This window comes from Myodes glareolus, chromosome 5 (assembly GCF_982192425.1).
Source record: "Myodes glareolus chromosome 5, mMyoGla1.1, whole genome shotgun sequence".
NCBI classification, from domain to species: domain Eukaryota; kingdom Metazoa; phylum Chordata; class Mammalia; order Rodentia; family Cricetidae; genus Myodes; species Myodes glareolus.
In genome coordinates, this window is record NC_142030.1 from 84105506 (window position 1) to 84132379 (window position 26874).

Sequence of the window (26874 nt, forward strand, 5' to 3'; positions counted from 1 at the left end):
CAAGTCTTTCACTTGTTTGGTTATTTACCACAGGATATTTTACATCATTTGAAGCTATTGTGATCTGTTTGTTCTTTGATTTCTTTTTGTGTCCATTTATCAATGTATGTATGCTTTTTCGAGTTAATTTTTATGTAGCATCTTTACTGAAATTGTTTATCAGCTGTAGGAGTTCCCCCAGTGGAATTTTTAGAGTCACTTATGTATACAATGATACCATTTGCAAAGAAAGATACTTTGACTTCTTTCCAATTTGTATCCCCTTGATCTACTTCAGTTGTCTTATTATTCTAACTAAGACTTCATGTACTGTATTGAATAGGTATAGAGAGAGTGCACAAACTTGTCTTGTTCCTGATTTAACAGAATTGCTGCTCTGCTTAAATTAAAGCTAGATAGGGGTTTGATGTTATTTGCCTTTGTTGTGTTGATTTATGTCCCCTTTATTCATAATCTCTGGAATTGGATTTTTTTTCAAATTCTTTTCCAACTAGTGAGGTGATCACGTGTTTTTTTTTTTTTTTAGTTTGTTTATATAGTAGATTATAATTATTGACCTACATGTGTTCAACCATCCCTGTCTGGGATGAAGCCTACTTGATCACACTGGGTGACTTTTAGATGTTATTGGAATAGATTTGCAAGTATTTTATTGAGTATTTTTGCATCTATGTTCAGAAGGAAAACTGGTCTGTAATTCTCTTTCTTTATTGAGTCTTTGTGTGATTTGGGTATCAGGGTAACTGTGGCCGCATTAAAAGGCATTTTTTCCTTGTGTTTTTATTTTGTGGAGCAATTAGAGAAGTTTTAGTGTTAACTCTTTGTTGAAGGTCAGGTACAATACTATGCTAAAACCGTCTGGCTCTGGGTCTTCTTGCTTATGCAATTTTAATGAATGTTCTATTTCTTTTTGGGTTAGAGGTTTATTTAAATTGTTTGCCTGATCTTGTGGCTTATCTTTGCCATCCATTTCTTTAGGTTCTCTAATTTGTTGAAGCATAGATGTAAAAGTATATTCATAAGGTTATTGGACTTCCTTGCTGTCTACTATTCTGTCCAACTTTACGTTAATGATTTTGCTAATTTTGATGTTCTCCTACTGCCTTTTAACCAATTTGGCCTCGGTTTTGATTATCTTCAGATTTTCTCAAAATACAAACTCTTTGTTTCATCAATGCTTTGTAATGTTCTCTTTGTTTCTATTTGATTGATACCAGCCCTGAGTAGGTGGCAAGACATAATCAATAATTTCTTGCCATCTACTCCATTTTAAGGAGATTTTCTTCTTTTTGGTCTAGAACTTTCAGTTGTATTATTAAGTAAGCAATATAATATCTCTCCAGGTTTGTTAGTTTGTTTGTTTAATGTAGTCACTTAGTGCTATAAACTTCCCTCTTTCATCTTAGCACTGCTTTCATTGTGTCCCATAAGCTGCATACATTGTGTATCTATTTTCTTTGTATTCTAGAAAGTCTTTAAATTCATTCTAAATTTCTACCTTGACCTTGTTTTCCTTTAGTGAGGAGTTGTTCAGTGTCCATGAGTTTGTAAGCTTTCTGTTGTTAAGATCCAGTTTTAATTCATGGTGGTTTAATAGAATGAAGGGGGTTGTATCCATTTTCTTATATCAGTTGAGAATTTGGGTCTTTGTATGTGGTCAATTTTGGAGAAAGTTCTATGAGTTACAGTAGGTAAAAGTATATTCTATATGTTTGAGTAAAATGTGCTTTAGTTACCCAATAAGTCCATTTGAATTATAACACTTGTTATCTCTAGCAATATTCTATTTAAGTTTTGTCTGGATGACCTATCTATTGCTGAAAATGGGGTTTTGAAGCTTCCCACTATCAGTGTATGAGGATCATTATGTGACTTAAGTTGTACTATTTTTTTCTTTTACAACCTATGGTGCCCTTTTGTTTGGGGCAGAAACATTAAGAACCAAAAATCCATCTTGGAGTTTTCCTTTGATGAGTTTTTACCATTTTTACCTACCTCTTCTGATTAGTTTTGATTTGAAGTCATTTTAGTAGATATTAAAATGTCTACACAAGTTTGCCTCTGAAGTCCATTTGCTTGAACTATCATCTTGTAACCTTTGACCATGAGAAATGTCTATACTTGATGCTAAGGTGTGTTGCTTGGTTGCAGCAGAAATATGGATACTGTCATTCAGTTAGTCTGTGTCTTATTATGGGGAAACTAGAACATTGACATTGAGAGGTATCAGTAAACAATGGATTTTTTATTTTCTATTATTTGTGTTTTGGTGGTGATGGTGTATATATGTTTCTTTCCTTCTTTTTATTTTGATGTGCTGAGATTATTTATTCCTCATCATCATGCTAGATGCAGTGGAAATTGATAGAACTGAGCTGATAACTGAGATGGGCTAAAGTACATCATTCAATACCTATTTTTTTCAGAAACCAGACAATTTATACTTTGATGGTTAAGAAAGGCTATATGGGTAAAATTCTTATGAGTTCAACATGTATGCAATCTCAAGTACAAGCCCCACATCAAAAAAGAGAAACAAATTTTTCCAGAGAGGCATATAAAGGATAGTTCAAACATTTAATTGATTAACAATAGCAAGAAGACAAAAGAAGGAACTCTGAAGGAAACTAAGGAAACTCATTCCTATCCGCTGTACTAGAAAGGAGCATGGAAACACACTCTACGAACAGTTCTATGTTTTGCAAAATTAGAGGTCACAAGACTCTTGTCTTGTTTACTTGGGGTGTTCTCACAAGCATTAAGAATTCTCCTCACAGATATCCATTTCTAGACTGTGTTCCGGAAAACTTCCTGATTTCATTGTTGTAATTAACCTCTTCAGGTTGTAGTTTTCATTTTTAAACCCTCTGTTGAACTGTATTTGGAAATAGATCTAATTTAAATTCAGTTTACCATGGAAATTCTTATGTACCTCTATTGTGACTGAAAATTTTGCTTGGAATATTAGTCTGGGATGATATCTAGGGTCTCAAATACTCTTAATCACATTTGTCCTAGCCCTTTTGACTTTTAGAGTCTCTATTGAGAAGTCAACTGTAGTTCTAATAAGTCTGATTTCATACGTTACTTGTCTTTTGCCCTTGCAGGTTTTAATATTCTTCCTTGCTCCATGTGTAACATTTATAATATTATATGCTAAGGGTACTTTCTTTTTTGATTCAAAATTGTTGGTTTTCTCTATGTGTTTTTGTAATTTTATAGTAATCCTCTTTAGGTTAGGAAATATTTCTTCTATGATTTTGTTGAAAATATTTTCTATAACTTTGACCTATGTCTTGTCCTTTCCTTATTCCTATTATCCGTATATTTGGTCTCATCACCCTGTTCTAGTTTTCATCATGTTTTATGTCAGAAGATTTTAGATTTCACATGTTTTGATGTGTCCATTTCTATTATTCTGTCTTCAATGTCTGAGATTCTCCCATCCACCTTTTGGATTCTGTTAGTAAAATTTACCTCTGCAGTTCCTATTCAAATTCCAAAACTTTTCATTTAAAATATTCTCTCATTTTTTGGGTTTCTTGTATTTTTATATTTCCATTTTCAGGTCTTAAAAAGTTTTATTAATTCTTTCCTTCCACCTTTATTTATGTTTTCAAGAATTTCCTTAAATTTTTTTTGCATTTTCTCTTTAAGAATCTCTATTCTATTCATACAGTTTTAAAAGCTATTTTTTTTTCTGGTTCAGTATGTTGTAAAACTAAGAGCCTATTGTGGTAGGGTTGTGGGGCTAGTGGAGATATATTGTTCTGGCAGTTATGTATTGTGCTTTTATTATGTCATCTAGGATGTGAGATTTTGAAGAATATATGAGAAGGTGCTAATTTCTGTTATTGTCTTTGTTGGGTGCGTTTTTTTTTGTTTGTTTCTTTGTTTCTGTTTCCTTTCTGGATTTTAGGATAGTATGATTGGCATCTCTTGTCTATTTGGAAAATTTCTGTTAGCCTGAGAGCTATAGCCACTGGGAATTCTAGGTGTAATATGTTTCTAGATATATGGAAAAGACACTTAGAATTAGGAATAGATTAGGGGTGTGAGGGATTCACAAGAGGGAGAAAAGCAGAGTGTTCCTCCAGGATCTACTTATATAGTCTCCTAGGAATGGGGGCAAATAGTGAAGACTGGTCACCCCTGGAAGGTCTATACAGAGCAGAGGATAAAACCAGATTTAGAGAAAGCTAAAGGTCTATAGTTAGCTTACTTGCTTGACTAGCAGGAGTGGCCTGTGGGTAGCAGGGATTGCCTGCTGTAGTTGTAGTTGGGGCTGCAATAAAGCAATGAAGGGAGAGAAGGAGGTTAGATGGAGAAGGTGTGTGGGATCCACTAGAGATGTGGTGGGTGGAAGCTGCCACATATGTTCTGCTGCAGAGCTGTAGATGAGACTTGGGGATTATATCTGGAGAAACAGAAAATGTGGAGATCTATAGTCAGCCTATTGGCTTTAATGAGAAGAGTGAAGTGACGGTTAACAGGGAGTACATGTAGGAGTCTTAAGGACTTCCATAGGACGCCCAGTGGGGAGACTATGAGGGAAAGATTTACTGGATTCACAGGTGATGGGGAGAAAAGCTGACGTAGGTATTATGTGACTACTGTTTTCCATAGCTTGGGGTGAGACTTGGAGATGGAATCTGGAGAAAAGGAGGTAGTGGTGGTGGTGAAAGTATTCAGTTGTCTTATTTCCTTGACCTAATCTTGTGATGTGTTCCAGGGAATGCCTGCTAGTGTTGGAGGCTGAGAAATAGATAATAGGATATGTTTAGAGAAGAGTGTTGGAGGAGAAGATCTTTGTGATCCATTGGGAATGGGTCAAAAAGTAGAGGGAGACTAGAACAGATAACCTGCTACAGAGCTGGGGATGGGACGGGGAGTCTGGGTTTGGAGGAGAAGTGATGTCCTTGAACTCCTGATTCTTCTACATTTCTGAGGCCAAGAAATGAGACTGCATCCTGAAACACAGTGCCTGGTTTTTACAGCTACACTTTTGAGTTAAATCACATGTAGTATAGTGACTCCATATGACGGTACATACAAAATCTGAGACCTGGGATGACATCACAGAAAGAGACGAAGAGTAAGCCAGCACTAGCTGCCCTGGCTCTTCAACCAGAGCAAGAAGAGACTTACACGTACAGAGGAAAGACTGCAAAGAGAATGCTGAATGAGGTGGCTAGGATGACTCAATGGGCAAGGACGCAGACCCTCAGTCTGACAAAGGAGGAAGTGAGACAGTTCAAGTAAGTGTGGCGCGCCCCTTGACCAGCAAGGAAGAATGACCACGAAGTCGAGGATTCTTTTCAAATCACACTTTATTGGAGCCTCTTGGTTGAAGGGAGAGCAGGAAGCGCGAGAGAGGGAGAAGGCCAAGCGGCATCTGCTTATATAGGTTGAAGGGACTCGGGCACTGTCCTGATTGGTGAATACCAGTCTGCTGATGCCCAGGGCCTCGGGATTGGCCAGGGAACAAAGGCTCAATTGCGCATGTACAAGCAAAGGGCGCTCAGCCCAACGCGGCAATACCAAAGACGGATTTGTTTACCTCCAAGCTGCAGGACCGCTAGCGCCATTTTGTAATGGCGATAGCTGGAAGGCTCCTCACAAGCAAGAAAGGAAGGCATCAAGGCTTCTTATTTGCAGACGACATGATTTTCTATCTGAAAGACTCCAAGGCTCTACAAAGAAGTTTCTACAGCTGACAAACACTTTGAGCAAAGCAACTAGATACAAAATTAATATATAAAAATCAGTAGATTTCCTATATGCAAACGAAAAACATATTCAAGAAAAACTCAGGAAATTTTTACCTATCTCAGTAGCCTCAAAAATTATATTAAACTAACTAACCAAAAAAGCAAAAAGCTTGTAAAATGGAAAAAATGAATGGGAAGAAAGAAATTTAAAAAGACATTAAAAGATGGCATGAACTTTATTCTCAATGATTTGGTAGGATTAACAGTTAATATTTAGAATATAAAGAATTTAAAATGATAAACTATGTATCAAGTGTTTAGAAAATTCTTCAAACTAAATTAAAATAAAAAGGAAGCTATAAGAAATTTGTGTGTCTTTGTATGTATTTGTAAGCCTTCTTTTAACATAAATATGTGATGCTTTCTGTAGTAAAATCATACTTTATGAAAAAATTAATAACATTATTTAAAAATAACATGAAAAGAACAATATTACATATGAACATGTTAATGATAATACAAGGAACAATATAGCACTTCAATATTGAAGCTACAGGTATGACAATATGATTCATTCATGTTTTTGCAGTTCCAGTTAAAATTATGAATATGTTGTTATATTGGTTATTAACAAATATCTCTAATCTACTTCTCTGGTGAAATGTAAGAATAACTTGACTCATCTTCTTCAGGTGTCTGAATTCCTTTTGTTTTCTTGTTCAGGATAACCTCTGTTTTCTTGTGTAGCTATTTTAATTAATAGGAAGTAAATTCACTTTTTAAGTTCTTAATTTATGATAGACGTGTTTTCATTTTAAAAGTGAGATTACACTATATTTTTCTCCTAGGTGAAATATATAGCTTCCTCATAAGTTAGTTTTCCTCTGTAGGTCAGAGGACACATTTACTTAAAAGAGGAAGTGGTGTGAAATCTTCACAACTATTCAGAAGTAAAAAGTCTGCAAATATCAATACATACATAGGAGGAGAGTCAAGATGGCAATGTCAATCAAAGAATTAGAAAGCAGAAGAAATAATTGGGTATGAATATTGTTATGTAAGACCTACTTTTGTTACTTTTTATCACAGAATATATATATATATATATATATATATATGTAAGACATATATATTAGACATATATAAATAAAAATATTATTAAACAAGTTTACTTCATAGATAATCTTTATTGTCTCCCCATTTCTATGCTCCAAGTGTGAGGATGACTTGGCTACTGTCTCTGAATGACGATGGTCCTGTCAGAGACTGCACTGGCTGTCAGTCATCAGGAGCATTTGCTGAGCATTAGGCCCTATGTCCAACATGTCTCTCAAACAAGGCTTTGGCAAGAGGCCACAGTTCCTTATCAGAAAAGTGTCTGTATATATTGCTTGATGACAGCTAACTTACTCTACTGTGGGGGCAAAGTAGCAGTCTATGATCTACTCACACACAATCGTGTTTGGCCTGGTAGTACTTTATGTTCTAAGCCCAACTCACACATGAAGAGGGAAATTGTATTTCCCTCTTTGGACACAATTTCTTTGAAGAACTTCAGCGTCTTCTTAACACACATGTAGCACAGTGTCATTAGAGTCAAGAGTATTCTATTTCCGGCATACTTTTTTCATTCTTTCAGGTTTTTGCCTATCTGAATCTTTCTATATAGCAGTGTGTGTGTTGTCGTGGTGTGTGTGTGTGTGTGTGTGTGTGTGTGTGAGAGAGAGAGAGAGAGAGAGAGAGAGAGAGAGGAGATGATAAAAAAGTCACCACCAAGGATCTCTTTCTTGGTATTTTTTTGGTTTTATGTCAATATTACTGAAGCTAATAATTTAGAACAAGGATTTATTCAGTTTTCGTGACTCCCTTCACTTTAGACCTGAAACCGGAAGAGTATTAAGTCATGGAGTGAGTACTAAGGCAAAGATGCTTGCCTCTTGTCCACCAGAAAAAAATAACTAGAAAGGAATAGCCAACATCCAAATATCCCTTCAAAGACCCTACCCTAGTGTCCCAAGCTACTTAAACTAGATCAGCAGTTCCTGAACTATATACCATTTCCAATAGAAGAGGCAGTGAGGAACCAAGTTTCTCTCTGACATAAGATTTTGGAAAATATATCAGGTCCAAGTAATATAAAAAACTATTTTCAGTAAGAAATATATGAGAATTATAAGGAAAGCATTTAATAATTTTTTTATATTTTAATTTTTAAAATTTTTGTTGACAGTTTCTTAAATTATATAATATACTCTGGATATTCTATTTCCTCACCTTTCCTTACATCCCACTTCTCCAACAACAACATTCTATCCTTGCTTGAGCTTTCCCAAGATTCATAAGTTTGAGTTTTGATGTGTTATGTATTTGCTTTAACCAGGACATATTCATAACACTGAATCAAAGCTGTCTTTTGGAATGTGGTTTGCTCATTAATGGGTGGGTATAGAACTCAGAGCACTGACACCCCTTTTTCATAAATTTATCAGCATGAAACTGTTTCCTGGGACCTCACTTCACTCAAGCCTCAATGCTGAAGGTCCATTCTTAAGCAGACTCAGGGCAGGACTCTGTTGATTTTGAGATTTTGTTATTATAATGGCAGTATATAGCACAGATGATATGTCACAGTCATGATCACTACATCTAGATCTTAGCATGATTGTGTCCCTTCTTCATGTTGTCTGAACAATGGATGTGATGCTGTAAATGACTTGTTTACTACTGAGCACAAAACTCTCACTATTCCCAATATCCTGTATATTAATAAATCTATAGGCTCATCATGGTTTAATGAAAAACAGACACTTTTATGATTAATGTTGACACTGTTTATTGCTTATAAATATACAATTTTTTTAGATGATTGTTCAGTACTTAGTCAAATTATCTTGGTAACAGAATTAAATTCTCCCTAGATTTTTTAAAATACTTTTACTGATTTTATTGAGCTATGTATTTTCTCTGCTCCCCTGACTTCCATTCCCCTCCCCTCCTACCCTCTACCATGGTCCCCATGCTCCAAATTTACTCAGGAGATCTTGTCTTTTTCTACTTCCCATGTAGATTAGATATATGTATGTCTTTCTTAGGGGCCTCGTTATTGTCTAGGTTCTCTGGGATTGTGAATGGTAGATTGGTTTTATTTGCTTTATGTTTAAAAGTCACTTATGAGTGAGTACATATGACATTTGTCTTTCTTGGTCTGAGTTACCTCACTCAATATGATGCTTTCTAGATCCATCCATTTGCCTGCAAATCTCAAGATGTCATTATTTTTTCTGCTGTGTAGTACTCCATCATGTAAATGTAACACATTTTTCTTTTCCATTCTTCAATAGAGGGACATTTAGGTTGTTTCCAGGTTCTGGCTATGGCAATGTTGCTATAAACATAGTTGAGCACATGTCCTTGTGGTACAATTGAGCATCCTTTCCGTATATACCCAAAAGTGGTATTACTGGGTCTTGAGAAAGGTTATTTCCTAATTTTCTGAGAAATCACCATACTGATATCCAAAATGGCTCTACCAGCTTACACTCCCACCAGCAATGCAGGAGTGTTCCCTTTACACCACATCCTCTCAAGCATAAGCTGTGATCTGTGTTTTTGATCTTGGCCATTCTTACAGTGCAAGATGGAATCTCAGAGTTGTTTTGATTTGCATTTCTCTGATGACAAAGGAAGTTGAACATTTCCTGAACTGTCGTTCAGCCATTTTAGATTCCTCTGTTGAGGGTTCTCTGTTTAGGTCTGTACCCCATTATTTTATGGGATTATTTGTTCTTTTGGTGACCAATTTCTTGAGTTCTTCATATATTTTGGAGACCAACACTCCATCTGATGTGGGCTTGGTGAAGATCTTTTTCCATTCTTTAGGCTGCCATTTTGTTTTGTTGGCCATGTTCTTTGCTTTACAGAAGCTTCTAAGTTTCAGGAGGTCCCATTTATTAATTGATTCCCTCTGTGTCTGTGCTACTGGGGTTATGTTTAGGAAGTGTTTTCCTGTGCCAGTGTTCTTACATGCTTGTCATGGGCTTTTTTGTAGGTTTGCAATTACATGTGTGAAATCTGAGTAGTGCAGTGAGCCTCAAACACAATTATGGTTAGTTTCTACATCATAGATCTTCCCAAAGATATCTGTGACATCTGTGGAATAATTATATCAGAATTTGAGTTGTTTTGCAATGTAATTTTTAATGTTTTCTTGGATAAGATAAAGATAATTAATATCTCTGTAATTTAAAATAATAACCTTTTCTATTTAAATGTAGTATTCTTTTCTCAGGAATATTCACTTGGCCCTTTCTTTTATCAAATATTTTATTGTTTGCAAGAAAATACAGTATAAATTCAAAAGTTGAACAAAACAAGGGATGAAGAGCCTGCATCTTCATTAGGACATATTCTTCAAATTGATCTTTTCACCATATTGAATCTGTAGTAAAATGGAATTAGCAGTAATAACTAAAAAATCTTGACATGGATAAAAAATGAGCTGCCCTTGTGCTTATTTAGAACAGTTGTAAAATTAGCAAACGAATCAATCAATGCTGTGAGTAACCTCAATCAGCCCTTGAAAGACACAACCATCACTGCTGATAGGGTCGCAACCTGCATCTGGAAAAGTATGAGATTCAAATGGGGAAGCTTTAAGTACTGACCACCTCTGCTGGTTATATACTTCATGGAATATTAGTTGTGTGTCAAGGAATCACCTACAAAAAAGACAAAGAGATTCACTGGTGCCCATATAAGAATGAAGATTAGTTAAGAGTCTTAGTACTCTGGTAATAATGATATTCCTACTTTAAACGATGTCTCTTTTTGCCACCCTTAAAAAGAAATCTCAGTGAGCTAATTCAATTTATTGATGTTCTATGAAAAATGTAATTCCTAAATTTCTCAAATAAAAATATTTTATATCAGATTTTGAGATTTCATGAAAATTTTCTCTTTTAAAACAACAACAAAAAAATGACAAAGCCATTAGAAATTTGTGTGCTTTTGTAAGTATTTGTTGGAATTATTGTAACATATTGGATGAAGTTTCCTGGCACAGAATCACCCTTCATGAAAAAAATTGCTATTCTGATAATAATATATTATTCATTTATAAAGAAGAACATAGAAGGAAAAATTTAAACATTTCATATAAACTTGTAAATACAATGAACAGTATAACACATAAATATGAGTTTATAATATCTCACTATAATGTAATCACATTATACTTCTGTTCAAATTCAAGTTATAAATAAGCAGTCATCATATTGGTTATTAAATATCCCCAACTCACTTCTCTGGTGAGCTTGAAGAGATAACTTGATCTCATGAAAAAGATATTCTTCCATACTACAGTTGTCTGAATTTCATCTGTCTCCTTCTTCCAGATACTCTCTAGACATAGCTATTTTAATAAAAAGCAATTAATTATTCAAAGGGTTTATTCCTGAGTGTTTTTCTGTTTTTTTTTTTTTCTCTTGCAAGGGAAACCTTGTGATTTTCCACTAATCAAAAATGGAGGTCTAAAGAGTGAAGAGAACCACAGCTTCTTCAGATTCTTCTTCCCAGCATTTAGAGGAAAGCAGCTCGGCTATTACTGCAACAGAGGATTTGTGACTCCTTCAGGGACAAAGTGGGACTACATTCGCTGCACTGTACAGGGGTGGGAGCCTGCAGTTCCATGCCTCAGTAAGTCAATGTCTGTATTAAATCATGTTTAATTCTACCCATGAGTGGAAAGGAAGAATTCATGCATAATTATGGGTAAATTCCTCACGACAAAAATAAGACCAGCAGAAGACTTTATGAGCAAGGAAAGACTAGTTTCTGTCCTTTATGAGCAGCTCTTCGTGAAATGCAGATCAATAAAAGGGACTATGAGAATGATTTGGTGGCTTGTACGTTTTATTTATAAAAATTAAGAACAGTTGTACTCTTTTAAACATTGAGTATTGGTTTTATTTTGAATGTCACACATCCACTTAAATGTTCTAAAGGTAAACTTTAATTTGGTTTTTTGAATAAATGAGTGTTTCAATGTTTTTAATTTATCATCTTATGGTTCTTAGGACAATGAGGTTTATATTATGTAGAAAATGGGCAATTTTTACCACAGACAGAAAACTACGTACAGGACCAGTCTGTAAGAGTTCAATGTTACTCTGGCTACAGTCTTCCAAATGATCAGGAAACAGTTACATGTACAGAGACTGGTCTCCTCAACCCAAATGCATCCATGTTAGTAAGAAACAAGCTCTGATATCACAAGAAACTTTTGACTTCCCATCTCATCTATATTAACTGTGGTAAAATGCTTCTTTTCAAGAGCATATATGAGAAAATTTGTATATAGCAAAGTAAACACATCTAGTAAACATTAGACCATAACACAACAAAACATTTAGTAAAATGTGTTTAATTTAGGGTACTATAAACTTTGAAATCACTTTTTTTATTTTACTCAAAACAATTATATGACTATAGTTTAAAATTCAACAAATATGATACTAGCTATACACATCATTCATATATTCAAGCAGTACCCTCCCATTTGAAAGTACTGACAATTGTCTTTGGATTCTCTGTGATATGTAACAGGGAAAGGAATTCTGGGACACTGTACATCATCGGTTTTCATGTTTTCTCCAAAATCTGTAGTAATATATGTCTGTGTCAATTTTTTCTTGCTCCATGTGTTTGAAAATGACGGCAGGATGTCACATTTTATTTTCATAAGTAAATATTGATAAATACTTCAATATGATACTGTTGATATGCATTTCTTCTATTATGATTTGGTTTTCTAAAAAGATGTCCTAGGTTAATATAGAGGTAATAATTTCAGTTTTTCAAGTGCAATTTTTTTCTAGTTCATAATTTGTAATTAGTTTGCTGGAATATTAAAAATTCTAAAAATCAGTCTGTTTTTAGGAAGGAAGGAAGGAAGGAAGGAAGGAAGGAAGGAAGGAAGGGAAAGAAGGAAGGAAGGAAGGAATGAAGGAAGGAAGGAAGGAAGGAAGGAAGGAAGGAAGGAAGACAAAGACATAGGATAGTATCAGTAGGGCCACACAGTTTTTTCTACATAATGAAATCTGAGTTTGCCCATGTTTAATTCTCCATACATACACTCTTATACCACCATACAAAAGGGGGAAGACGGCAAAAGACCGGGGTCTTTCTAAAGGATGATGGTGATCGAAAGAATCAATCAAAAAAAAAAAAAAATCAATCCTTTCACCCTTCCAGTTTGAATATCTCACAATGATGGTGTTCTGGGAATTGTTGACCTTACTATTTGGAATGTTTTTTGTCTCTTGTTCTTGGCATCCCATCATTTTATTTTGCGTCGCACTATGCTGACATATGGCCAAAGAAGCTAGAGGACAGCTGCGGAGATCTGGAGACTTCTGCTTTAGTTCTATGTTCTCTTGTCTGTGCTTTGTTTGCCACAGATTTCAGTGGCACAAACCTCTTGAAAAGAGTGATGTTTGTTGCTAAAACATCCGACTTTTTTCCTTACTCGGTTCTTTTCTCACTATGTTATTTTCCGGAAAATTCCTCCATTTATAAAGCCAACTTGATAAAGGACCTCATTAATTTATCGATACCTCTGAAATTTTAGTCCAGTGCTCTCTGTCTTCCTATAGCTGGCATTGGTGGTTTACAATTATAAACCTCTGTTTCTTTGTTTGTTTATGTCTGACACTCCACTTTTTTTTAATTTATAATTTTATTACATTTCTTTACAAGATCATACAACTTCCTTACTTTTCCCTTGTCTGGTTTCTGCTTGATCTCCCTTTATCTTTTTAGGTTTTCAAAATTTGAATTTATGTTGCTATTTACTTTTATCTAAGTATAAAAATTGAAAAAAAATATTGAATTTTTTTCTTTATTCTTTTTCAGCAGTTTCATGATGTTCCTATCTCTCCACTACTTAGTGTTACCTCCCAATGTTTGATCTTATGTTTTCAGTAAGATATAAAATAGTTAACATTTTCTCCTTTCATTTCCATAAATAAACAAATATGTGTACTGGAAGAAATATAGTAACTGGAAGAAGTATACTTTTACACATTCCCTTTATGTTAATTTTTCATGTAATAAACCTTTATCTAGTATATTTCACATTAAAATGTTATTAACATAAAAATGAAATTAATAAATTTACTTTTACACTTTTAAGTTCATTTGCACATTTGAGTTGGCAACGTCTTGGCATAAGAACACTGAATAAATGTATTATTTATTCTAAACTTCTTTGAACTTTGAACATCCATTGTTTTTTAGACATGCAGTTAGGAAGATATTTCAAATTCTTTTTACAAGAGTCTGTAACAGCAATGTATTTCCCTAGGTCTTCATCCAAACAAAGGAACTCTATTTAAGTAAATGTTTTTATGCATCTCAGAGCGCCAATTTACTCTCAGGTTTTAAAAAAAGTACAAGAAAAATATAAAAAATTAAAAATAACATATTTTCAAGAGAGCTGACATTATGAAGGATTATGGATATACTTGGACAAAACATAATATTTATGAGTGAACTAAATCTTGCCTTTGTAGAAAAAAATTCTGACAGTATTATTGTGTATTTTTAAAACTACGATTTCTTCTCTTTGGCACAGTAATGTGAATGGTTTTGATTAAACAGGACTTCACACATAGATGCTAATGGTTATTTTTACTATTTTTTATATTGTGAGTCTTTAAGCCACTGTACATTCACTAGTGCTTTTCTTGCTCTTTTGCATTTCAGAAGCATGTTCAAAGTCAGATATAGAAATTGAGAATGGCTTTTTTTCTGAACCTGATCTTGCATATCATATAAATAAAACAACACAGTATAAGTGCAAACAGGGATATGTAACAGCAAATGGGAAAACATCAGGACCAATTACTTGTCTACAAAATGGATGGTCAGCTCAACCCTCATGCATTAGTGAGTACTTCAATATAATGCTGCCATTATACTGGTATATAAGAGTTTAGTTTTTTTTTCTTTTATGTGGCTCATGTTATTTCATTCAAAAGATAAGTTTTTAACTTCAAGAAAAAGTGTGCACCACTCTTTATTTTCCTTTGGAACTCCTTGCTGTATGGTAGTATATCAGTTCATTTTGCCTATCAATGCATCAAAATATATAATTTTGAATCCAGTGAAAGATTCTTTGACTTGCTGCCTTTTAAAAAAGTGTTCTGACTTGAATGTCAAGGCCATAGCTTCTAGATGTAAGGTAAAGTTTCTAATGAATACATATGTTCTAAACCCCACGAATATGTAAACCCCATGTTCTAAACCCCAAAATATGTAATAATGTTAAAATATGTATTTAACACTATCAGTGAAGGTCCATGTAGAACATTTTTCTCTTAGAAAATGTCCCCAAATAACTTGATATTGGAAGGAAGAAATGATTCCAGGTAGCAGCAAATCATGCTGCTTTGGAATTTTTCCTTGTCTTAGATTTTATGAAGATTTTTTTAAAGAATAGTATTTAGTTCATTTGGCTATATACACAAAAGTGATATTGCTGGGTCTTAAGGAAGGTTGTTTCCTATTTTTCTGATAAATAGCCATACAGATATCCAAAGGGGCTGTGCCAGCTTGCACTCCCAGCAGCAATACAGGAGTGTTCCCTTTACCCCACACTAAATTCAGCCTAAGTTGTCATCAGTTTTTGATGATCTTGGCTATTCTTACAGGTGTAAGATGGAATCTCAGATTTGTTTTGATATGCAGTTTTCTGATGACTAAGGATGTTGAGAATTCAGCTTATCTTATCAGAAAGCTAGCCAGTGATATTTTTAAAGAACTATTCAACATACCTTAAATGAAAAAGCAATTTAGGGTAGCCACTAATTCCTTAATTTTTCATCATTTAAATCTATTACATTTTTACAAGATCCTGTTAAAGGAGAGGCAATTAAGATTACTCCCATGTAATATTCATTTATATTAAATTACAATTAAGAAGACTTTATTGGATTTTCTTATTATGGAAGAGATAACCTTTGCTGTAATACAATAAATGCATCTGTACTAAATTCAACTAATCAACTTTTCTATACTTTATGAATCATTTTACCTACTGAATATGTGACCTGAATTCACAAAATGCTAATATACCTTCCTAAAAATAAAACACATAGGCACTTATGATAAACATAAGAAAAACTGAGCTGAGAAACTATGTTTAAAATAATATTTTACAAAAGCTTAAGTGAGGTTGCGTATGCAATACTGTAGTATAGTTTTTATTTTCAGGACTGTTTCAGGAGAATTATTTACTGTTGCTCTACTAAAATTTTTATAGACAGTATTTAATTTGCTATCATATATTAACATAAGAATATTTTATTCTCATGGAAATTACTCAGATTATCCATTGGCACAATAGAAATAAAACCTTCCCTTTATTTTGCATTAGAGTCTTGTGATAGGCCTATATTTGAGAATGCTGGAACTAAAAGTAATAGCACATGGTTTAAACTCAATGACAAATTAGACTATGAATGCCATGTTGGATATGAAAACAGACATAAAGATACCAAAGGCTCCATAACGTGTAATTATGATGGATGGTCTGATAAACCCTCATGCTATGGTGAGTACTATTTTCTATTGAATTTTTAAAAATAAAACTAAATATTTAATTGTTAGTTTAAAATAAATTTCCTAGAACTTTCCTTCTTGTTGAAAATAACCTGTGAGAAAGAAAAAAAGAAGGCCAAAGGTGATCATATCTGCTTTCCCTATTTCATCACATTCATCTATTTATCCTGTGTGCACATGCATACATGTGTGTGTCTATGGAGGTGTGGACACTGAATAAAAAGATGAGGACATGACTGCTCTTAGGTATGGCTGGAGGAGAAGGTTTATTGTAGATATGAGGGAGACCATAGCCAGAGGGTCCAGTCTGAGCCAGGCAGTGAGAGTTGTAAGACAGGAAAAGAGGAGAAAGGGAACAAGGATTCTACCTGGAAACCCAGAAACCCAGAGACAGCACAGCCAAAATGGCTGGGTTATTTATGAAAGAGCAGCTAGGACAGAAGCAGTGAAACCTAGGGTCTGGAGATGATGGGGTAAGGGATGTGGTGAGAAGTGCTGAGAAGGGCAAAGCCTCTGTAACAGATATTGGTGATGCTGAGAGAGACTGGTCAGCATCTGCTTTGATATGTTAAATAGGCACCTCAGCTAGGCCTTCATTCTGAGTTTGAGAACTAACACTCACCGCATTGCATATGTAGATGTCAGAGAGCCTGTGATAGGCATCTCCCTCTCTTCATCTTGGACTCCCAGGGATTGAAACTAGGTCACCAGCCTTGGATGCCAGCATTAACTCTGACAGGAACCATTTCACCGCCCTGATAATCTATTTTAAAATAATACATTCTTCAGGTGTAGATGCCGCATGCTTGTGATTCTAGCATTTAGGAGCCAGGCACAGGAGGGTTTACATTTGAGGACATGTTGGGATACATAATGAGTCTATGTTTCACAAAATAAAAAAAGAAAACTAACAAACAAAATGAATTAAGGATTCCTTTGTATGACCTGTGTATATCACATATCTCTGATTAAAATATAATTGATTTATTGTCATAGATGCAAGCTTTCAATAATTTAAACTAAGTCTCAGTTACCAAAATTGTGATTTGAAATATGAAACTAAGTCATGCAAACATGAACAGGGTGAAGGAAGCGGAGACAGAGTAATTGGAAGGGTAAAAATAATTAAAAGGATAGTAACAGAAACTGTGAAACCTGATTTGCAGCTCAAGGGTCCCCTGAAACAGAATTCATTAAGGATGTTTATGCCTGGCAGGGTGGTGCACACCATTAATTTTAGCACTTAGGAATTAGAAGCATCAGTGTCCTGAGTTCCACACCAGTCTAGGTGAAGGTCTAACCAGCCTGAGCATTGTATCTAAGGCTCTGCCAGGCCTTGCCCTTCTTCCCCATTCCCTCTGCCTGGCTAAAAACCATTAGGTTATATTCTTAACTAGCTACCAAGTTCTATTACCTCATTTGGTCACATCCTCTTCCTAAGGCTGACTACCAAGTTCCATTATCATAGTTAATCAATCAAAAGCCCTCTTTGGCTCACCTAATTAACAAACCCAAGTAAAATTAAACTCCTCATCCTAACAAGGGGTTTCTCCTTTTACATTTATAAACCACCATCTTCCTATAAACCAAGTCTGTCTTCTTTCTATTCAGAGGTAGTTAGTCCTTTGTCTTCTTACCTCTAGAACAAATACCCTTCCCCCTCTCCCTTCAGGCCTTCCCCCTTCTCCCTTGTCCTCTGTCTTCTATCTCTTGGCTTTGTCTCCTTGCTCCATGCTCCTCTCCCCTCTGGGGCAAATAAATCTCTGTGCTGAGAACTTAGTCTTGGGTGTCTTGAGTCAACTTCATGGTTCCCTGCACTAGGCTGCATAGGAAGACCTATCATAAACTAAAATAAGCAAGTGACCTGTCCCTGCCCACCCCCAATATCAAACTAAACAAAGAGTGGTCATTAATTTCTCTCTAATTATAAGCAGTTCAAGATTATAAAATCAGGACTTTCTATAATACAGTGCAATTCTAACATAGAATGCAGAGGCAGGGCTATTAATTGAGTTGAAGAATACTTGACTGAAGAAAGCCTAAAGGCCAGTCCTAGAATAACAAATATAGCAGGGCAGTGTTTGTGCACACCTTTAGTCGCTGCATTCGGGAGATAGAGTCAGGTGGATCTTTGTGAGACCTAGGCCTGGTCTACAAGGGCTAGTTTTAGGACAGGCTCCAAAATTACAACAGATTCCAAAACTACAGGGAAACCCTGTCTCGAAAACCAGGGAAATAAAAAGAATTACAAATATAAATTTTAAAAAGGGGGGGGTATTTTTCACTTTAGATAGAGTATTATGGTATTCTATAAGATAATTGCTATAAATAAGGTGAAACACATAAGCAGGCACAGATTAAAAAAAGAGCATCTTTAAATTATTATAATTGTATAATAGAATAATTTTGGTGAGTCTTGTTCTGGACAATTTTTTTTCCAGTTAATCTAAAACTCAATATTAAAATAAAGAAATTATTTGGAGAGGATTCCCAGAAGTTTTTTTCTCACACACTTAGCATGTGCCATTCATCTGAGGTCCATCTCTATCCACATTGTAAATATTTTTTTAACTATGATTAACCATATCTAGTAAATATTTTTGATACTAGTTTCAAACCATGACTTTCAAATCTATTGATGATTATGTACTAGCAGTTAATTTTTTAAAGTATGAATTATCTTTTATGTATCACCCTAATTTTAAATTTGTGATTTTTAATTTATAATTTAGCAAAAATGGAAATATAACGGATGGAAAATATTTATCTAATTGTTTTTGTAACAATGCCAAATACCGAAGAAAATTTTATTTTAATGCTGCAAGTTATACATTCCTAATTTGTGTCAGAATAATTAACAATTAATTATTGATAAGAACTGGAAGTATAACAAAGTAGTTAAGAGTAATATAAGTGTTTTGCAAATGTCTTTTACTTCTTTAATTTAAAATAAAATAATTATATTTTCCTAACATCAAATACATTAGAATTTATTTTATGTGTTATATTTTCTCAATTATGTTAAACTGAAAATTTTTAATATGTGATTTAGATATTTTATAGCATTAATTTTAAATATGGGAGCATACTCTATGCTGTGAGAATAAGAAAGTTGTGACTTTAGCATTAATAACTCCCTACAGAAAATAAGATCAGGAAAAATAAGTTGATTTTATTAATCAATTTTACAACTAGTACAATGCACCACCTTACATTTCTTAGAGACTTCTATATAGATTTGAGTGCTAAATATATGCTAATATGCAACATTTTTAGTAAGGAAGAGGGTAACTGATGTTTCCTTGTGACTGTACATGAGAGAGATAAACCTACTTAGAAGTAATTAATTGTATATTATTACTATCTTACTTTAAAGAAAGAGAATGTAGCATTCCCTTACTAGATCCAAACTTAATCGTCGATCTCAAGAAGGAAAAATATAAAGTTGGAGATTTGCTGAAATTTTCTTGCCGACCAGGACACAGAGTTGGACCAGATTCAGTGCAATGCTATGACTTTGGATGGTCCCCCAGTTTCCCAACATGTAAAGGTCAGTATCTGTTTTGCATTTAATGAATGAGGATCAGAATTTAATTTTCCTTCTTTTAATACTTTTTGTCTAGATGACCATTAATGCTGGCATTTTTATAGGATACGCCTTTTAGCCCGTTTGCACAGAGTATGTCCAAATAATATGAAAGTTGGTTTTAAATAAATTAAATAATTTTTAATTTATTTAATTTACAGGCTTTTCAATAGCCTGTAATAGACAAACTGAAATAGGTTGAATGGATGATTGCTACTGTGATGATATTTTCTACAATGTGATAACTGGATGAAAAAATGTTGTCAGAGAATGTGAAAATGTCTATACTTGACATAAGTGCAATTGCTGACCTATTTGCATGTGTCATCAAGATATCAATTTTATAAAACATTTTCCCACCTTCAGTATGCTTTCAATGCTATTTCAACAGGAATATTACAATTTTGAAATGTGTAGTTAGTGTATTTATTTGATAAAATGTTATAAAAAGTGATATAGTTAACATTTGTAAAAACAATTTTCCCCATATACTAGATTCTTAGACTGCAAATTGTACATTTTCATTTCTATTTACACAATACTGTGCAACAGGTCAAGTAGGATCATGTGTTCCACCTCCTGAACTCCTCCATGGGGTAGTTAAGGGAACAAAGAAAGAAGAATATGTCCATGGTGAGGCCGTGGAATATGATTGCAAGCCTGGATTTCTGCTGAAAGGACCGAATAAAATCGAGTGTGTTGATGGAAAGTGGACAACCTTGCCTACATGTGTTGGTAATTAAAGTGTTAATATTTGAACACTATTTTGTGTCTTATGTGCTGTTTTAACCATAAATACATGTTTGTGAAACAACTACAGAGGATGCAAGAATGTGTGTAGACGTTCCTGAACTTGAGCATGGCTCTGTAAAATTTCCTATGCCTTCCTACCGCCATGGAGATTCAGTGGAGTTCACCTGCTTGGAAACATTCACAATGATTGGAAGTGGGTCAGTTTCATGCATTAGTGGAAAGTGGACCCAGCTTCCTCAATGTATTGGTAAGACCATGTGCCTTAAATTTATACTTTACAAGTCTCATATTTTCATTGCAGAGATATTTGCTACTATATGCTTCTGAAGTTAATATTCTTTTTGAAAACATCTTATCTCGAACAATATGGATCCAAAATTATATATTTATAATTTGATGTATGTGTCCAGATGGTCATGAAGATAATGCCAAAGAAACGTAGATTGTCCTTAGACAGGTCATGTATACTTGTGTTGTTTACTCATATGTTCTCCACACACAGAAGCCCTATCAACTCCATAACAGTTTTTCATATAAATCAATGCCTCTACTGTTTATTAATCCTTAATCTTTTTGGTAAATAAATGAATTTTGTAAAAATCACTTTCTTCAAGATGTTCATCACTGCTTTAAAATTACCAAAAATTTTATATGAAAGAAAATCAGACATAACGTCAGGCCTGAAAACTCAATTCTGCATTTTTTTTACAAGCTTCTGCTTTACCATTTGTTCAGACGTCAGAGAGTTTCTTCTGATGGTTCATCCACCTACAGTCACCTTCATATCAGCCTCTCCATTTATCACAAGCAGCACTACAACATTAACCTTACGGTACAAACTTTTTCTACCTCACACATTCTTAGGATTCTTCATATGTTTTGCTTTCTCTTGATGAATAAGAGAATCTTTCAGAAACAAATCCATCACACAATCACCATGCGCCCTAGACTATAGGTTTCTCCCCAACTTATCTTTACAGAACATCAGGTTTTCTCTTCATGTGAGGTAATCTTAAGGAAGAGAATAATCCTTGAATGCATGAAATGCAGTGATCATTATAGTAAATACTCTTTTTTTTCTTAAAACAATTGTAGAACATTTGCTAATTACTTACTTTTATTTGCTCTATCCATTCTCTCTCTCTCTTTCTCTCTCTCTTTCTCTTTTTAACTAAGAACAAATGTTATGCATGACCTATACTGAAATTTTGTCAAATTCAAAGAGAACTCTCATCCTCACTAAGTAGTTAAAATATCTGACATAAGTTTTCTATATAGTTTTTACTTAACTCATAACACAAGCAGACAGATTTATCATTATGACATAATATTGTTATATTATAGAATAGTCTAGCACATGTAGCAACATCTTAAGGATTCTTATAAAGGGACTATAAAGAAGATAGATGGTGACTACAAGCTCCTAATTTCTTACACCAATTCTCTCACTAAGAAAACATTTTTAAATAGTTGTTATTTACAAATGTACTTTAGATATTCTTTTCTTATATCACATGTATCAAAAAAAGGACATTTAAAGTAGAAACTTCTCCCACCAGCAATGCAGGAGTGTTTCCTTTACCCCACAACCTCTTCAGCATAAGTTGTCATCGGTGTTTTTGATCTTGGTCATTCTTACAGGTATAAGATGGAACTTTAGGGTTGTTTTGATTTGCATTTCTCTGATGGATAAGCGTGTTAAGCATAAGTGTCTTTCAGTGATTTTAGATTTCTCTGTTGAGAGTTCTCTGTTTAGGCCTGTACTCCTTTTTTTATTGGATTATTTGTTCTTTTAATGACCAATTTCTTGAGTTCTTTGTATATTTTGGAGATCAACCCTCTGTCTCATTAGATATCAGCATGGTGATTTCTCAGAAAATTAGGAAACAACCTTCCTCAAGATCCACCAATACCTCTTTTGGGTATATACCCAAAGTATAATTGCTTATACCACAAGGACATGTAGTCAACTATGGTCATAGCAGCATTGTTTGTCATATTCAGAACCTGGAACCAACCTAAATGCCCACAGAACAAAGAATGAAAAAAGAAATGTAGTACATTTACATGATGGAGTACTACACAACAGAATAAAATAATAACATCTTGAAATTTGCAGGCAAATAGATGGATCTAGAAAACATCATATTGGGTGAAGTAACCCAGACCCTGAAAGACAAATATCATATATACTCACTCATAAGTGGCTTTTTGACATAAAGCACAAAAAAAACCAACCTATAATTCAAAATCCCAGAGATTCTAGACAAAAATGAGGATGCTAAGAGAGGCATACATGGAACTAATCTACATGGGAAGTAGTTAAAAACAAGATCTTCTAAGTAAATTGGGATCATGGGAACCATGGGAGAAAATAGAAGGGGAAGAGAGAGGTAGGGAAGAGAGCAGAGAAAAATGTTTAACTCAATAAAATCAATAAAAAATCATAAAAAGTAGAAACTTCTTATATCCTATCCTATTGTAATTTTATTTTAATATATTTAAACATTAGATTAGAAGAGCAACAAATATGAAAATTCTTACTGCTTTCAAGTATGGGATCAAAGTTGGTCATGTCATAATCATTTACTATATAGAGTGCCTGAAACACTGATTTCCTGTGGACTTACAATTGCCAAGTACCAAAATCACTTCACATCACAAACTCTCACAGATGTACAAGGTAGACATGAGATCTAGTTCCCATATCATAAATCTCTTTTGCAGAATGACCCTCACCATTTTGGTTAACAGAATTTATAGGTATAAATAATAGTTTCATAACTATTTTTTAATTAGAATATAGCAGCTAGCTCACTTCTTGTCTTTATTTTTTCATGGAACTATTTTTATATAGAAACAGATCAACTGGAGAAGTGTAAAGCACCGAGGTTAAGTTCAGTGGGGGCAAAACTCCCTGAGAAGAGTGAATTTAATCACAACTTTAGCATAAGTTACAAATGTAGAGGAAAGCAGGAGTATAAACACTCAATCTGCATCAATGGAAGATGGGATCCAGAGCCAACCTGTACAAGTAAGCATCTTTGCACTGTCTTCCTATGACTAGTAGTCTTTTTTCACCTGTAATAGTAGTAGCTTTGAGTTCTTAAAACAATGTAAGTTTTAAGTGTTTTATATGTGAATCCTGTATTTTTGTCATTTCCAACTCTCCATCTTCCTACTCAAACTGGTTTATATAATTGAACCTGATGAAACCATCTAGTGCTTCTTCATTGTGTATGTGTTTAGGAAGAAGGGCTTAGGATTGGATATCTTACTTTTTGGATCACTCTTCTGTGCAGAAGATTGATTACCACTCTCTACATGCCCATTTAATTACCTGTAGCTCTTCATCTAGGATAAGGCCTTGTACGATTTTCTCTATCCATGTTGACATGTCAACTGGTATTGTCATCATGCAAGTCTTGTTTAGGTGACCATTCTTTCGAGATTTTATGGGTTAAAATAACCTTCCATGTATGAAGACACTGTCTCATAGATGACATACCAGAAAAATACTTTTTAAAAAGAGAAGATGATTTAGAAATTACTGTATTAAGGCTGTTATAGGCCTGTAATATAAAACATTCAAGCAAATTGGATGAAAATGAATTCACCTCTGTGTCATAATTATTTCTTACTCTTAGATTCCCTTTACTTCTGATTATTTCATCACATCAAAAGTGGTATGGCATTTGTGGATCTATGCTTAATCATCATGCATTTCTGGATGAGTGTACATAGTGGTAATCTAATAGTTCAGTCATTCTTGTAATCGATCTGTTTTGTAGAAAACTGACTCATTTGACATCTCCAAATTCATGTAAATAGCAAAGATTCCATTTGACCATTTCTGTTTCCCTATATGTATTTGTCACTGTCACTTTGAATGTCATACATCACTTGGTATTTTATAACATTTCTGAAAATTTTTCAAGGAGATTAATTCCATGTAATTCAAAAATCAACCTATTATGTATATTTTAATGAAGTGCACATGTTAATTTGTAGTTCCCTCTGGTTTAATCAGTTCTGATATAATTTGGATTATTGTGTGAAGTAAGGTGATAATTATTTTCCTTTCCCACGTGGCTAGCTAAGTGTTCAAAGAATGTGGGAAAATGTATTAATGGTGGAAGTGTTACTTTCTTTCTAATAGTTTCATTCCACTTAAGAAGAAATAGAAAAAAAATTATTATTAACAACCACCAGTAAAGCACACATTTGTGTTATGAATCTGAATGATGAATATGAGGTATCTTAATTTTAAAGTTACTTAGACAAAACTTTTCATAAGTATAAAATAAATATAATTATTACATTGTCATAATTAATATTTAAAAATTATTGCTTTAATAACTTAATATACTATCATTAGTCAAAAACTCTGATTTTGAATATCTTTTAGGAGTAGAGAAAAAATCCTGCCCTCCTCCACCACAGATTCCAAATGCCCGAGTTATGGAAACCACAGTGAAATACTGGGAGGGAGAGAAAGTTTCTATTATTTGTCAAGACAATTACCTAATTCAAGACACAGAAGAGATGGTGTGCAGAGATGGAAGGTGGCAGTCATTACCACGCTGTGTTGGTCAGTAGCTATGACTATTTTAAAACATTGTTTCTTTGAATACTAAAGAGAAATCAAGTGAAGGGGGAGGATAGTAAAAACTAGGGCTTAACATATATCCTGTGGAGACATGACCCAAACAGTTTGTCTTTATTTACCAATGTAAAATCTTCATCTATGCTTCACTATTTCATTTCTTTTCTTCGTATAGCGAAAATCCCATGTTCCCAGCCCCCTGAAATAGACCACGGATCTATTAAATTACCCAGATCACAAGAAAGGAGAAGCAAAGCAAAGTCCAGAAGTTACAAACACAGCACTACACTCAGCTATGTTTGTGATGATGGGTTTAGGCTGGCTGAGGACCATGGGGTAACCTGCCACATGGGGAAGTGGAGTGCTCCACCTCGATGTGTAGGTGAGAACAGCATGAAAATTCAATTCTGGTTTCAGAACAAGTCTTTACCAAAAATTTTTCTCATGAATAAAGAAGAATGCATGATTTAGATTTATACATAGATTTGTGTTTTATCTATAAATCATAAATTTCTATTTTCATAATTTGATATATCCTGCTTTTGTTAATTGTATTGATTGTCTTGAAATCTACTTTTATTTTTCGATTCTGCTTTTAAATATGAAGTTTAGTCTACTGTCTTCACCTGTTCATGTGAGTTGTACTGTTCCATTTGCCACCAGGTGTTGAATTACTGGGTTCCTTTTCCCCACAATATGCTGCACCTGCAATATATGTTTCCTGAGATTACTATTTCTTGCTCACTTCTTCTTTAGCCACTCATGATTTTACAGACATTTGGTGTCAAGTTCTTGCTCAGTGTTGAAGCATTCTAACAGATTCATGACCACAGAAGGTGTTCTTAGGACACACTGTCCACCTCTTCTGTGATGGTACATCTTCCTTGTTAACATTTCCCTCTAGAACACATAGACCTAACACATACAAGTGAGCTTCTCAATTAGTACAATGTGGAATCATTTCACTCTCTTTCTCTCATTGTGATATTTTTAGGACTTCCTTGTGGTCCTCCACCTTCAATCCATCACGGTATTGTGTCTCATGAACTAGACATTTACCAACATGGAGAAGAGGTGACATACAGTTGTTCTGAAGGTTTTGGAACCGATGGATCAGCATTTATTAAATGTGTAGGAGGAAAGTGGTCCCAGCCACCAGCTTGCATAAGTATAACTTTATTTCATTCATTTCATAATAGATTATTCAATTCAAGCAACATGTGGTATAAATAAGAAAGTAAACTGTAGTTTGAGCATATCAGAAGGGTTTGTAAAAATATTCTGGATGATGGCAGTTAAACACAGAACTAGTATAACACAGTTTGATATTTTAAGCCCAGTTACTTTATTTCCACTTCATGTGTCATGAGCAATCAACATCCTCAGAATTCTAGAAAACAATGACTCTATTCAAAAGGCCCATCACTACAGTGATGGTTTTAACAACAATACTACTACAACCACATATGCTCTAAAAAATTGAAATAGTAATTATAATTAATTTTGATGAATCTAAAAAGTAGAAATATATCAGAGGGGTGGAAAGTATGAGAGATAAAATTGAATGCACAATAAAAATACCTCAAGAATTATAACTA

The 26874-nt window shown here is 34.2% G+C and overlaps 1 protein-coding gene across 2 annotated transcripts in view; it reads left to right on the forward strand.

Moving 5' to 3' along the window:
• Nucleotides 1-26874, forward strand: part of LOC125398248 (complement factor H-like) — a 49408-nt gene that overhangs the window by 5271 nt on the left and 17263 nt on the right. For both annotated transcript variants that reach the window (XM_087906452.1, XM_087906451.1), the window contains exons 2-11: nt 11202-11405; nt 14475-14657; nt 16147-16323; nt 19708-19881; nt 20470-20652; nt 20738-20917; nt 23528-23704; nt 25079-25261; nt 25452-25658; nt 26271-26444. In XM_087906452.1, coding sequence (XP_087762578.1) covers nt 11202-11405; nt 14475-14657; nt 16147-16323; nt 19708-19881; nt 20470-20652; nt 20738-20917; nt 23528-23704; nt 25079-25261; nt 25452-25658; nt 26271-26444 — 1842 coding nt within the window. The remainder of the gene's footprint in view (nt 1-11201; nt 11406-14474; nt 14658-16146; nt 16324-19707; nt 19882-20469; nt 20653-20737; nt 20918-23527; nt 23705-25078; nt 25262-25451; nt 25659-26270; nt 26445-26874) is intronic.